Source organism: Indicator indicator, chromosome 10 (assembly GCF_027791375.1).
Source record: "Indicator indicator isolate 239-I01 chromosome 10, UM_Iind_1.1, whole genome shotgun sequence".
NCBI classification, from domain to species: domain Eukaryota; kingdom Metazoa; phylum Chordata; class Aves; order Piciformes; family Indicatoridae; genus Indicator; species Indicator indicator.
The window spans coordinates 31,542,120-31,557,343 of NC_072019.1; the positions used below are offsets into that span (position 1 = coordinate 31,542,120).

The 15,224-nt window shown below is 43.6% G+C and overlaps 1 protein-coding gene across 2 annotated transcripts in view; it reads left to right on the top strand.

Annotated features, from left to right (window-relative positions):
- Positions 1–13,780: 13,780 nt before the first annotated feature.
- The window catches only part of ABCD3 (ATP binding cassette subfamily D member 3), a 31,072-nt gene continuing 29,628 nt past the window's right edge, over positions 13,781–15,224 (top strand). For both annotated transcript variants that reach the window (XM_054383970.1, XM_054383969.1), the window contains exon 1: positions 13,781–13,896. In XM_054383970.1, coding sequence (XP_054239945.1) covers positions 13,781–13,896 — 116 coding nt within the window. The remainder of the gene's footprint in view (positions 13,897–15,224) is intronic.

Genomic DNA, 15,224 nt, shown 5'->3' on the forward strand with positions numbered 1-15,224 from the left:
GTGGTGGTAAGGCCATGACACATGGCCCAGTACAAATCCAGACAGGCCTTAAGATGTCTAGACAAGTCCTTTTCTCTCCCCTCCTTCCCACCACAACAACAGGGCAAGGCGGGAAAAGGAACAAAGGGCCCAGGCCCTTGCCTGTCTGGTAAACAAGATGCCAGCTGGGGTCAGAGCACGAAAGCTCCCCCAGATACGGGGTCCTGGCCTCTGCCTTTTATGGTCATAGCCTGGCAGAACACTTTCCATTGGGCAGCTGTACATTAGCTTTAGTGCCCCATTGGACCAAGTGACCTCTGGCATTTTGTATATATACAAGTGGCTAGGGAGCCTAGCCTTGCCTCGCTCAAATCTGCCTTGCTCAGATCCACCTTGCTCAAGCCTTGCTTCAAGCCCTGCCCTGCCTCAAGTGTCTGGTCCAGAGCCCTGGGATAAAGCCTGAGCCTTGAACTGGAGCCTGTCAGCAGAGAGAAGGAACTAGGGATCATCTCCAAATTTCTACTCTGATGCTCCTGAGTAAATCCTGGCCTGCTCCTATTTTCCTAAGGGTTATTGGTTGGCCTTTGGTTTATAAGTGGGTGAAGCTATTTGTGTCATAGCTTTTTCCAGTCTCTGAACTCTCTAAATTGTATCAAAATTGCCACAAGCATCCTGGAAGAATTCACGACCCAGTAGAACCTGTAAATAATTCTATCAGTTTTGTACAGAGTTTTGGGGTGGGGTTTTGGGAAAATAAAAATAACTATATTTTATAATTCCTGCCTCATTAATTTAACCCAAAGTAATACAGATGTAATATTAGTATGTAGTACTAATAGTAATAATGTGTAGTAGTAATATCCTTTCTAAGGAAAAAAAAAGGAAAAGGCACATGAGCAGTCACTTCAGGAGCCTGCTTTCTGCCTTCTCTTCTGTTCTTGATTCTAAGCTTATTTAACAAAAGCCTACTTGTTTCATGTTTCTGAAATTTACTAATTCAGTCACGCATTTTGTTACCTATTCTACAATATATGAGTAGAGTATCTCTTCCTGCTTCTTCTGTGCAATTAAGGGGTTTATCATGTCAATAACCTTGCTTTCCTGGCCTTTCTCATTCCTCTCATTCTATGCCATCTTTGCTGAAAATGGTCTGGATGATCCTGAGGGTACCCTCCAGCTCTGGTTTTTTTTATGACCATAGAATCTGCAATCAACACTGAGATCTTAAGTCTCTCTTGGTTTTCTCAATCAAATGTAACCTCTGAAAAGACCTGTACAGTTCCGCTGCATTCTCTATTTTCTTACCACTTACCACAAGTGTAAGCCCTTCATGAGTTGCTCCTTCCTCTGTTGCTTCCTATTCTGCTACCAAAGCATTTCCTTTCAACACTGGCAGTAAATGTTTGAGAGAGGAGGAAGGCAACTATATTCTATTTATTGGAAAATGTTTGGATCCAAAGTTTACAGATCTAAACCAGTATCTCAGTTATGATAACTACCAGTGCATGCACTACTAAAATATCTTTTAGCAGAAAATGGTGCTACATAAAGCAGCTGGATTCTGCACATGTCTTCTGGAAAAGTCCCAAACAAGTCTGCCACAAAAGTGGCCTAAAACTGCCCAAGAAACTTGAATTAAGACTGTATCAGGCTACAACCTTTAATTTTATATCAGTAGACAGTTATTTAGTATTCATCTGTAACAGCAAATTCATTTGTAATCAGTGCCCAGCACTAGATTTCAATGAACCAGAAAAATACATTGCAAAATTAAAAAATGTTTTTTTAAGGATAAGCATTTTAAAAATAGCTTGTTTTAAAAAAACTCTACCTAATTGCACCCACTGGAAAGCACAGAACATTTCTGCAGATACTTCTCTGACATGTCTCATCATAAATATTTGAAAATGGGGAAAATGCAATTATAGGCCAACTTTTAATGTGTTAGGTAATTTATCCTGGGGCAGCATCCTGCAATGATTCTGTGGCTGAATTAAAGCAGTAGTTCAGATCACCTGATCAGCATGTCTCTTGCCTTAGCCACAGAACTGTCATTTTTCTTGCCATCATCACCTGCCTCTCACGCTAGGTCTCAAAATGTTTGCAATATGTGACAGAGGAGGCAACAGCCTACTTACCTATACTGTCCTCATCCAGTACAGGATCATGCAAGAACAGGGGTTGTTTAACCTGGAAAAACAGATACACAGAGGAGACCTTAGTGCGCTCTACCTGAAAGGAGGATTGTGTTAGTTTTAGGCTATGCCTTTAAAATTTTTCACAGATCTTGAACAGAAAGTGGTAAAAATGTAAATAAATCACTATTGGGTGTAAAAAGGAAAATAATGATAGTTTTAAACAATCTCATTGGAAGAGATAAGGGACTTAAACTACTTGTACCAAAACAATCTTCTCGCTTCTTTGCTGCGGGAGAGGCTAACTTGCTTCTGCTTGACCTTGGCTGCCCTGCTTTTTTTGGACTGGTATTAACTTCTGTGCTCTGTCTCTTGTCCCTTTTTGTACAGGGGGTAGAGGGAGGCAGGGAGGGAGAAGCTATTAGCTTCCCTTGGTCTTTGGCCAGGGGGGTCCTTGTGCTGTTTATCAATTGTAAATACCTGTAAATAGTGTAAAGCCTGTATATTTGTATGTATTCATTGCATTCCATTGAAGATTGTAGTTTTGCTTGTAAACACAGCTTCATTTGCTTCCAACTTAGCGGGTCTGGCAAAGTTAAGGTCAATGAGAATTTTTCAACCCACCACAAAGGATGATGTAGTGAGGACCATTTTCCCAAGTTACAAGTGAAATGGCAAAAGGAAATGGCCTTAAGTTCACAATATCACAGTATATCAGAGACTGGAAGGGACCTCCAGAGATCATTGAGTCCAACCCCCCCGCCAAAGCAGGATCACTTAGGGTAATCCACACAGGAATGCATCCAGGTGGGTTTTCAAAGTCTCCAGAGAAGGAGACTCCACAACCCCTGGGCAGCCTGCTCCAGTGCTCTGTCACCCTCACTGTAGAGAAGTTTCTCCTCGTGTTGAGAAGTTATGGCAGGGGGAGGTTTAGATTGGACATTAGGAAAAAATATTCACTGAAAGGGTTGTCAAGCATTGGAGCAGGCTGCCTAGGGAAGTGTCTGAGTCACCATCCCTGGAGGTATTCCAAAGATGTGTAGACATGGCACCTAAGGACATGGTATAGTGGTGAACTTGGTAGTGTTAGGCCTACAGTTGGATTTGATGATATTAAAGGTTACTTCCAATTTAAATGATTCTATGATTATAAGAACTGCCCTTGAACTCCCTGTCAAATAGTTCTCCCATGTTTCCCCCATTGTCTCCACTACAAATTGGTTGCCCAGGTACCATAGGCTCCTGGTCCAGCTGGGTTCATCTCAGAGCTTCTCGTTATATTTAAATGGTCTTCATTTCTTCTTCAGTCAGCTCTAAATCTCTCCCTTCTGTTTTGATCGGTAGCAGTCACCCTCCTGTTCTGCAACACTCATCAAGTCTGCTTTTCTTGCCTAATCATTTAATTCCCTCCCAGTACCAAAATAATTGTTCAGCCCATCTAATCTCCTTGCTGAGCTGGTCTCTAGGTCCTCCTTCCACTGGCTTCAAGGTGGCTCAAGCTTTCGTTCCTAAATACTCTCTCTTAAGCCACTCCAGCTTCTGTAGCCCTTCTTCACTGATTTCTTGTCAGATATTTTATTTTCTATTCTTAATCTTGCCTCATCCTAATGCATTCTCTTCATCCCTTATCTAGTTTTATCCCCCATCATTCGGATCAGTGGGATCATTCTGAATGCCAAAAGCTATTATCTCTTGTGCTGGTTTTAGGGCGATGCCCTTAAATTTTTCCACAGATTTTGAGCAGAAAGCAGTAAGAATGTAAATAAATCACTATTGGGTATGAAAGGAAACTAATGATCATTCTAAACAAATCCTTTGGAGGGATAGATCCCCTAAGATTTAGTTCTCAAAACAGTCTTCATTGCATTCCATTGTAGACTTTAGTTCTGCTTGTAAATATAGCTTCATTTGCTTCCGAACTGAGCTAGTCTGGTGAAGTTAATGTTGGGAGGGGGATTTCAACCCACCACACCTCTGCTCAGTCCCCATGTTTGGCTACATTTTGGTTTAAACCACCTATTCCAGGACAAGCTTGTGAGTGTGCACAATACTTATCAACAGCTCACTGCTCAGTCTGTATGAAGGAAGACTGCAGTGACTTGGAGAATATGATCCACAAGGAAACTGATGGTGCACAGTTCTCTAGATGGTGATGGCATTTGTTCAGTAACAAGACCTCTGAGGGACTTGAACATCCCAAAGGATGCAATATTCAGCCCTGTTGGTAGCCCAGAGCCAAGAGTTAGAGAAGGCATGCCAATCTGGTTTTCAAAAGTCAATAATCTGGCAGTATGAAGGAACAAGTGAAAAACTTATTCAGTAGTGCTGTGTGGATTTAAAGGACACCTGTTATGAGTGTGTAAGAGCATGTCAGTGTCTCTGACATGGTTAATCAGAAAGGCTGCTATAACAATTACCAACTTGTGAAACAGTGGGTGGAGGGAGGACTTCAATTTTGAAAACTCACATCAAATTACTACATTCTCCTCCACCTTCTGTCTTTCTTCAGCTGGTGAATATGTAACACAGTGGTAATTGATTTTGAGTGTTAATAAACAGAAGGTATCGCATACAGAGGAGAAATTCTAATTCTGCTTTAGTTTTACTTCTCGGGGGAAAAAAAAGAACTATTTTGACTCAAACCAATGATTAAGAAATACTGTACTTGACAAACAATTTAATGTGGAAAGAAGCCTAAATAGTTTAGAAGCCCCAGTGGTGAGAGGAAGCAGAACTCAATGGTGTCCAGGAATATGCCAAAAGGGAGGTGAGGCCTGCAGCATCTAAAAACTGGACTCTCACTACTGTTCTTTCATGGTGATTGATTAAGCAAACAGATCTGCACACACTGTGTTAAACCTCTCATTCTGTTCAATTAGCATCCTTTCTGCATTAGCAATTTTAAAAACAAATTATACTTTGCTTAAAGAACATGTCATCATTATTTATATTTGTGGCCAGAGCTCATAGAAAACAGAAAGAGGGTTCTGATGAAGTTATTTATGGTTTAAACCTAGTGTCAGAAACCTTTTGACCAAGTATGAGAGAGCGATGTGATCCCTTTTTGAGTGGTTATAACCATTCCAGCTCCACCACATGGAGTAAGAAGGAACCATAGGCAAAACAGTGATGACAGCTTTGCAGGAGTTGTCTCCTGTATAAGCTAATCTCAAATTCAAGCTTGCATTGCAAGGCACAGCCATGAAGCACAATGATCTTGTTACATCTTCCTAATACATTGAAAGTAATTTATTTCTCCATTGCTTCATTCTCAGAAATCATTGGACCACACTGGCATGACACCTGTTATTAAATACTTAATCTCAAAGCTGAGGCAGAAGATTTTTGCCACCTTTCAGTTTGCATCATTATTAATCAGCAAAGATATAAATCAGCAAAGATATAAGGAGCTGAGAAGCACTACTTACAAAGGAATGCTGGGGCAATCTCAATAAAAGCATTACAGCTCTACCTAGGCAGTGGGAATTAGTTGTAAACCTATTTTAAATGCCTTAGTTTAAATGACTGAATTGAGATATTGAACTTGACACCTTGGCTTTGCAAAGAGCCTTCACACAGTTCAGGAATGCCTTTTAAGTAAACTGCTCCTTAAAAACTTATTTCAGTTTTCTCACTTTTTAACAAAAAAGGCAAAATATTTTTTTTAACCAAGCATTAATCTAAGTATGATAGGAAGTCAATATTGATAACTTCTTTTTAATGTGTCTAATAAAATAGAAAATTATACAATATTTGAGATAAGCGAGAAATAAATATTGAGCACTGAAATACTTTGGCTTCCTGATCACCAAAAGGTGTTGGGATCAAAATGAGCTGTGATTCACTTCAGGAAAAAAAAAAATGAACAAGATGAACAGGAACATTTAGTTTCAGCTACCATTTTTCTACCCACACTGTATTAGTTTGGGTTAAATTAACGAGGTGGGAATTATAAAATATAGTTATTTTTATTTTCCCAAAAACCCCACCCCAAAACTACGTACAAAACTGATAGAATTATTTACAGGTTCTACTGGGTCGTGAATTCTTCCAGGATGCTTGTGGCAATTTTGATACAATTTAGAGAGTTCAGAGACTGGAAAAAGCTATGACACAAATAGCTTCACCCACTTATAAACCAAAGGCCAACCAATAACCCTTAGGAAAATAGGAGCAGGCCAGGATTTACTCACGAGGATTAGAGTGGGAATTTGGAGATGGTCCCTAGCTCGTTCTCTCTGCTGACAGGCTCCAGAAACTGTCGGTTTGTAATCCAGTTCGAGGCTCAGGTTTTATTCCAGGGCTCTGGACCAGGCACTCGAAGCAAGGCAGAACACTGGAGACGACAAGGCTTGAAGTGAGGAGAGGCTTCAGCAGATGTGAGCAAGGCTTGAGCACGGCAGATGTGAGCGAGGAGGATCTGAGCAGGAGCCCCCAGGCTCCCCAGCCACTTGTATATATACAAAATGCCAGAGGTCACTTGGGCCAATGGGCACTAAAGCTAACATGCAGCCACCCAATGCAAAGCCTTCTGCCAGGCTATGACCATAAAAGGCAGAGGCCAGGACCTCGTATCTGGGGGAGCTTTCGTGCTCTGACCCCAGCTGGCATCTTGTTTACCAGACAGGCAAGGGCCTGGGCCCTTTGCTCCTTTTCCTGCCTTGCCCTGTTGTTGTGGCGGGAAGGAGGGGAGAGAAAGGACCTGTCTAGACATCTTGAGGCCTGTCTGGGTTTGTACTGGGCCATGGGTCATGGACTACCACCACACACACACCTAGTCCAAACAGGGTAGACAAGTGAAACACAAAATGCTAACTGACACTGACTGCTAAGGAATGCAGAGTGCTGCATTTTGGAGGAAAAATCTAATTATGTAGTTATTTCACATGGATTGTCCCATAACATTGACTCAAGAAAGAAGCATCCTAAGGACTGGCACGTGTAAGGACAGCTCAGTGAAGACATCTTTCTGTAAAACATTCAAAACTAGAAGCCAACCAACAGGAAAAGCAAATTAAAGCTGTAAGTAAAGCAAAACTTAATTATTACTACAAATCAGTGTACACAGCACAAATCATTGAAATCAGTGTACTGAATTGCTAGCAACCTCACCTGAAATATGTGCCTTTTCTGGACCAGCAGAATAGAAGTAATTATAATATTTAATGTCAACAAAAATTATAATGGATGCCAAACATTTCAGAACTAATTCAATGTTTAAACATTTGAAATTAGAGTAAGATCCACTATGAAAGCAAGTGTGTGGACTTTATACAGTTTCTTGGAGACCAGATGGTTTCATAGTCTGGTCTTAATAATGGTAATTCCTATGTCTTTTCATATTTTCACCTGGACTTTTATATTTATGATCTGTGCTTATAAAAAGTGATCTGTTGTCTTGTATTTTGGAAAAGAATGCGGTATTAAGTAGAGATAAGAGTTGCCTTTATAGAGGATTGATCACAGTCACACTAAAAAAAACCAGGCATATAGAGCAAAAAATACAGGTCTGAACCCAAGAATATGCAGAAATCTGACTTGTGTGCAGTAGCTGAGCTCTTGCAGGCTATGGTGTCAATTTATAAAGATTAGGGCAAGTGCTCCTATCCCCATACAGTGGGGAAGTAAGGCAGTAATGGCACAGAAAGCCTGCCAACACAACATATTTAAAAGCCAATGCTACACCCATCCTAAACTCTTTAAGCTACCTTTTTTCCTACACACCTCTTTTCCTCTCCCCACAGTATCCCCCCACCTTACTTTCTGCTCAGAAGGATAACCTTTGCACATCCCATGTTACTGCAGCATCCCAGCCATCTGAGGGGCATGAGCTCAGGGCAAGAGCAAGGCAACAGGAGGTACAAAGAAATGGAAGCATGCCTTTTCTCTCTCCATTCTGCTGATCAAAAGAAGTTTATGTCCATTTCAATTTCACCCTGTAGGCCCCATTCTGAAGATCAACCCTGTGTTACAATCAGCATACATTATATGGAGGTGGAGGCTCCATGAAGGTTTTGAGCAGCTGGTATCTACATTACTTCACCCACACTGGAGTTTCAAGCTGTGGGAAGTGACTAAACAATGATTCCATTTGGTTGATATCATCTGTATTGATGAAGCCATCACTGGGAACATTATTCATAGGCACAAACACGTATGTGAACTGATACATAATTAAATGTAGCTCAACTTCAGATGTAGAATTTTGTTCTGTTAAAAATCAAGCAACAAGGTAGTACTCTGGTACAGCACTTCAGAGGAATGACAAAATCTTATCACTTAACACTGATGACTGCGTTAATAGAACAGTTGATTAATTTCCCTACAAACCATGCCAAATTCCACAACTGAGAGATACACCTAAGAGATAACACAGATTTCACAAATGAGACCACATCAATGCCCGGGACTGTCCTTCTTGCTCCACTAGTTACTGAGTTGCCAAGTATCACAGTACTTAACATTAAGAAAGTGAACAACCTTAATGAATTTATAGGGATCTAAAAATTAAACAAGTGCAAGTCTACAGAATGTAGACCAGGACTGCACAAATTACCTTGAAACTTAACTCCCATGGCACAGTACAGTTTCTATTTTACAACTTGCCTCAACTTACATAAATGAATCTCATTCTTCTGCCACCTTTCACAACACTTGTAAATTGCTCTCCCTGATATTAATATATGTTACATTGGACCTACAATAAACAACATGATTTTTCATTTAATTATTAGATGATATGTTGTTCTCAGACTGTAGCTGGGTGTTGCATGCCAAGTGCCAACAGCGAATTATACAGGTTCTTCCTGTTCCAAGAGAAACCAAATCAAAGCATCTTATTTGCTAACCTAGATTCCCTTTAAAAATTTTTATTCACTTAACTCTTAATGGGACAAAATATTCAATCCAAAATGATTTGATATATTCCTGGCTTTGATTCTCTCCCGAAAACTCAACTGGCTAAGATCAAGTTTGACCAAGGACATGACTTGAGAATCTGAACTGTTTGGCAGTTTCGTTACTGATTTTTAATAAGCAGACTTTTTTAAAGAAGTAAACTGTGAAGCTGAAGAACTGCTCAGGCAGGTACTACTGCTTCAGACATGGAATCATGGCCTTGCACTTGCTAGTGTCCATGGAAGAGTTAGTATGCATATTTCTTCCTAGAGGCTCCAGCCTTCCAGAGCATACTTTCTAGTTCAAATAACTTGCTTTCTACATATGCTCTTACACAGCAAATAAGAAGTTTGAACCATACTAAGGACCATATTAGAAGCACAGTTGTCAATTTGACCGACCTTCTTCAGGGAAATAATACACAATATTACTAATACAGGTGACAGCCATGGTACTCTTCTTTGGTTTCTTCACCAAATCACAGAATGGGCTGGGTTGGAAGAAGCCTTGCAAGGTTATCCAGTCCAACTCTCTCTACAGTCAGCAGGGACATCCCCAACTAGATCAGGTTGCCCACAGCCCTGTCCAGCCTCACCTTCAATATCTCCAGGGATGGGGCCCCAAACACCACCCTGGACAGTCTGTTCCAGTGTTCCACCACCCTCATAGTAAAGAACTTGTTCCTCACATCCAATCTAAATCTGTTCTGCTCTAGTTTGAAACCTTTGTCCATGGTCCTGCCATTTCAGGCCTTTGCAAACAGTCTCTCTGGAGCCTTCTTGTAGCCCCCTTCAGGTACTGGCAGGTTGCTATTAGGTCTCCCTGGAGTCTCCTCTTCTCCAGGCTGAACACCCCCAGCTCCCTCAGCCTGTCCTCATAGCAGAGGTGCTCCAACCCCATGAGCATTTTCATGGCCCTCCTCTGGACCCTCTCCATCAGGTACATGTTCTTCCTGTGTTGAGGGTTCCAGAGCTGGACACAGCACTGCACATGAGGTCTCCCCAGAGTAGAGCAGAGGGGCAGGATCCCCTCTCTCCATCTCTGGCCATGCTGCTTTTGATGCAGCCCAGGCTGCCATTGGCCTTCTGTGCTGCAAGCTCACCCTGCCTGCGCCTGTCCAGTTTCTCCCCCACCATCACCCCCAAGTCCTTTTCCTCAGGGCTGCTTTCTATCTCCTCCTCCCCCAGCCTGTATTGATAGTGAGGATTGTTCTGGCCCAGGTGCAGAACCCTGCACTTGCTCTTGTTGAACCTCATGAGATTCACCTGGGCACCACCTCTCCAGCCTGTCCAGGTTCCTCTGGATGCCATGCTGTCCCTCTGGCATATCTACCTTTCCTTCTCTAGCATTTACATCTGAGATACATTTAAATTAATGTTCCTGTTATATGCTGCCTTGGAAAACTGTCACAATCGACATGTACCATGAATACCAAGAAAACAATATGGCTGTGATGTATAAAGTATTCAAATGCAGCAGATGCTGAATAAAGAAGCTTTTATCACAAAAATGTTTGATCAGATTTTATCAATGATATGTTTAGCCATGAGTGTTCTTGGAAACTGATGAAATAATGGATCAATAAAAACTTCCTGTTTTGAACTTAGTGCCCATTTATCAATCATGCCAACTAAGCTATGAAAAAAAAGCAGCATTCAAGAGAAGAGGCAGTAAAGAGTGGAGGACTGCATGCATAAGATGTTTCTTTGAAGGTGATAGGTATATGTGAAATTATTTAAGGACAATTAGAGGAGAAATAAATAACATAATTGGACAGGGTATTGGGTAGCCTCAAAAACCAGGTTAAGGACACAGCAGAAGACAAACACAACAGAACACAAGTCATGAAGTTACGCAAACATAGGTCAGCATGGCCCAAACAGGTGGACATTGCATGTAAACAAGGTTAGGCTATATTAGATAGCCAGTTAACCTAAGCTTAAGGAGGGAAGAGGACTCGTCAAGAGAGGCGTAGCAAAATATCTTGATTTCTGCACAGATACCAAGTAGCAGCAAAACTGCACTTTACTCAGTGAACCTGAAAACTTGTAGATATTGTAATTTATGGAACAACTTGAATATAAGTTTACTCTGATGAAGAAACTACCTCCCTTTATATTCTCACATTTACCTACTGCCAAAGAAGCCAAGATTTTAAAAAACAAAGACATTTTGACAATTATTTAACCAAGATTAACTTATTAATGCTGTGCGATTCTGATGCATATTTTCCTCTGATTCATTTTCAGGATCAGAATCATCTTTAAAAGTTTATGATTTCTTTTTCCCCATACACCAATGTACAGTATGTATTTTAAAGCAAGGAGATTATTGATTTGTCCAAGGTCACAGAACAAGTGCCACAGAACTAGGTTCCATAGTCCTAACTCCAGTGCTTCGGAAATGTGAACAATTTAATGTTTTGAGACTTCATCTTTTACAGCAAAGCATAAACTTGCCCTGAAGTGCCTGATGATACCAAGTATGCAGACAGGGAACAGAAAATAAAAGTGCATGTGGTGATTCTCAGAGTCACAGAAAACATCTGTTTGGAAGAGACCTCCAAGCTCATCCAGTCCAACCCTCCACTCAGCACTGCAGGATCAGCACTAAACCATGTCACCAAGCACCAGCTCCACAGGCTGCTTGAACACCTGCAGGGATGGGGACTCCAGCACTGCCCTGGGCAGACCATTCCAATGTCTGAGAACCCTCTCTGGGAAGGAATATTTCCTAGCATCCAGCCTGAACCTCCCCTGCTGCAGCTTGAAACCACTTCCTCTGCTCCTGTCCCTTGCCACCGAGAAGGGGCTCCCCTCTCCTTGCTCCAGCCTCCCTTCAGGGAGCTGTAGAGAGCAGTGAGGTCTCCCCTCAGCCTCCTCTTCTTCAGCCTGAACACCCCCAGCTCCCTCAGCCCCTCCTCCAGCCCAGGTGCTCCTGGCCCTTTTCCAGCCTCATTGCCCTTCTCTGGACAGGCTCCAGTCCCTCAATGTCTCCTTCCTGGAGTGAGGGGCCCAGAACTGAACACAACACTTGAGGTGTGGCTTCCCCAGTGCGGAGCATAGCGGGTGGTCACCTCCTGTCCCTGCTGCCCACTCTGTTTCTAACCCAAGCCAGGATGCCTTTGGCTTTCTTGGCCACCTGGGCACTGTTGAATCATACTCAGTCAGCTGTTAACCAGAACCCCCAGGTCCCTCTTCAAGTCGCAGCTTTCCAACCACACATCCCCAAGTCTGTAGCTCACCATGGGGTTGTCACCTAGGTAGAGGGCCTGGCAAAGATCAGCACTCATTAAACTACAGCTTTAGCCCTGCTAATCCAGGCAGACGTATTTGAAAGAAACAGGAATACTTGATAAATGGATGGATGCACACTCTTCTATGACAATAACAAAAGCGTAACATTCAAAGGTTTTTAAAAGTCTGTGTGAAAACCTTTTTTAGACTGAAAATATGTATTTATTCTAACCACATTTTGATGTGCATTCAAGTTTGGCCAGAGAAATCTTTGTGTCAGTGTTAACGATTGTATCGATAACTGACTGGGAATGGCCTCAAGCTGCAACAGGGTAGGTTTAGACTGGACAGTAGGAAGAATTTTTTTCACAGCAAGACTGGTCAGGCATTGGAATGTGCTGCCTAGGGAGCTGGTTAGGTCACCAACCATGGATGGGTTTAAAGGTCATTTAGATGTGGTACTTGGGGATGTGGTTTAGGGATGAACTCTGCAGAGCAGGGTTAATTGTTGGACTTGACGCTCCTGAGGATCTTTTCCCACCTGAATGATTCTGTGTGAAGAAGTACAGCCACTTCATGTATGTTATATGGAATTGTTCAAGGCTGGGTTGGATGGGGCTTTGAGAGATCTAATCTAGTGGAATGTGACCTTGCCCCGTTGCAGGGGGGCTGGAACCAGATGATTGTCAGTGTCTGAGGAATATGACCACAGGGGAAGATTCAATGTAAATCCAGTCATACTGACATGGGTGTTTCAGCTGGTATAGCTTGACTTTCAAATTGTTAACTCTGCTGGAAATGCACCTGTGCAAGTGCAACTGGTTCTGTAGAAGGCTGGCAGGTATCTCCAGCTGGACCAGCTGTGGCTCTGCTCACCACGGGCATTGCTTTCCCGGATTTACACAGGGGACAACTCATTCCACTGTCTGTCTGAAAGTCAAGCTCGGCAGCTAGTCTCATGGCCCTAAAGAAAGACATTGTGTGAAAGCTTAGATCAAAGTCTCTCTTAAAGGTTTATTTTATACTGTTTCAACATTATTAAGGCATCCCAGTTCGCACTCGGAAATGGCGCTGTAAGGATGCACAAAGAGTCCCTGTGGAAGGGAATGCCCGGAGTCCCACACGGCAGGAGGTGCCAAGCCTGGAGTGACTGAGCAAATCGAAACGTAGGCTGAAACCGAGGCGCTGCTGGGGGCAGGTCCAGCCGCGGCGCTCTTCAGCCTGACCTCCAGGCATGGACAGCGGCGGCAGACCCGGCCGCGCCGGCGCAGGGGGAACCGCCCCTTCCCTTTCACCTATTCCCCGCCGCGGGGGCGAGCCCTCTGGCGTGAGAGAGGGGGAAGTTGCGTTAACTGCCGCCGTTGCACAACCTGTCCGCGCTGTCGCTCCCCAGGCAAAGTCCTGCCCGGCTCCCGGCGGGTCTCTCGGCCGTCGGTGCAGAGGCCGGGCGGGACCCGCCTCCTCCCGGCATTCCCCGCGCCTGTTGCTTGGCCTCTGCTTGGCTCGGCTCGGCCCGGCGGCTGCGCTCCCACCATGGCCGCCTATAGCAAGTACCTTACCGTGCGCCACTCCGCCATCGCCGGGGCTGCTGCCGCCGCCTGCGCGCTTCTCTGCCTGCTCAACAAGCGGCGGGCGGCAGCCCAGTACGGGTGAGTAAAGAGGGCCGCGGGAGGCGAGCGGCGGGGGCCGAGGGGCCTGGCCTTCGGGTGCGCGGGCCGGAGGGGCGCCGGGGGCGATCCGCAATGCGAGCGCCGAGAGGCTGAGGCGGGCGGTAGTTGTGGTTCGCACCCGCGGGCTCTCGGCTTGGCGGAGGGGCGACCCGCGCCATTCCTGCTGCCAGGGAGGTGGCTTCTGCTTCCCCCTCCCGCTTTTCCTGAGGTGCAGTCGATGCCGCTCTTGCGAGCGTCCGAACACCGCTGCCTTGTTGCTCAAGCTTCGTATTAATTTTCTCCATTTTCCTATGAACTAAAGCCCAAGAACTGTTGTCCAAGGACGCCCTACTTGCGTAGGTAAGTGATGGAGCCCAGGTGTTGTTTTAATGCTGCCGTATGGAGACAGGGCGCACGGATAACTCTTTCAGAAAGGTTGCCTGTGAGGATGCCTTACAGTGTATTTGTGTGCTAGAATGCGTGTTTGAAGCAGTTTGGTATCCTAAAGTGTGACAGGTGAAGAGCACACCTCAGGATCGGTCTTCTTACCGTTTTAATGTATTTGTGGTTCTAGGTTATTGACCCAGTAATGTCACAGTAGTACAGTTAGATATTATGGAATCCTTACAAACTTAGCCTGGTGCTACATCCTGCCTTGGTCAATGGAATTGAGTAATAACATAACCTACGATTAAGTAGCAATCCTGGTTTGTTTTGCCTAATTCCTTTTATACACCTAATATCTTTAAGACCTTAAGAGCTTTATGTGCACTTGCCACCTTTGCATGAGAGATAAACCTCATCCTAAAGCATTGTTGAAATGTACCCTTCTATCCAACTCATAGGCAGGGATGATATTTTTCAGGCATCTCTGCTTAATTTAGCAAAATGCCATTGTAGAAAAGGGGGAAAACCATATGGTAGGGCATAAAAATGGTGAGCTGAAAGGTTACTGACACTGTATTGCAAGATTTTAACACTATGTTATAATGGTGTTTGTAGGAAAGTCCAGGCCTTGTGGTTGTTGTGGGAGCATCTACGTTTTAACTGAGAGCAAGAGTATTCTTTTGGAGTAAATCGCCCAGTGGTCCACACATCTCTTTCTGCTTTTATGGAGAGAGCACACAAACCAGATGACATTCAGATCAGAGCTCATCTTCAAGTGTGGATTCAAATCTACCACAGTTAGTGCCTTTGGTACTCGCTGCTGGTGGCATTCAGTAGACTGGAGCAGGCTAAAACTTGTCCAGAATAACCTCCCTATCCCTGAAATCAGTATAATGTGGGTTCTGGGTTGTCTCTGTAAGCTATGTTGGTTACAAATTTTC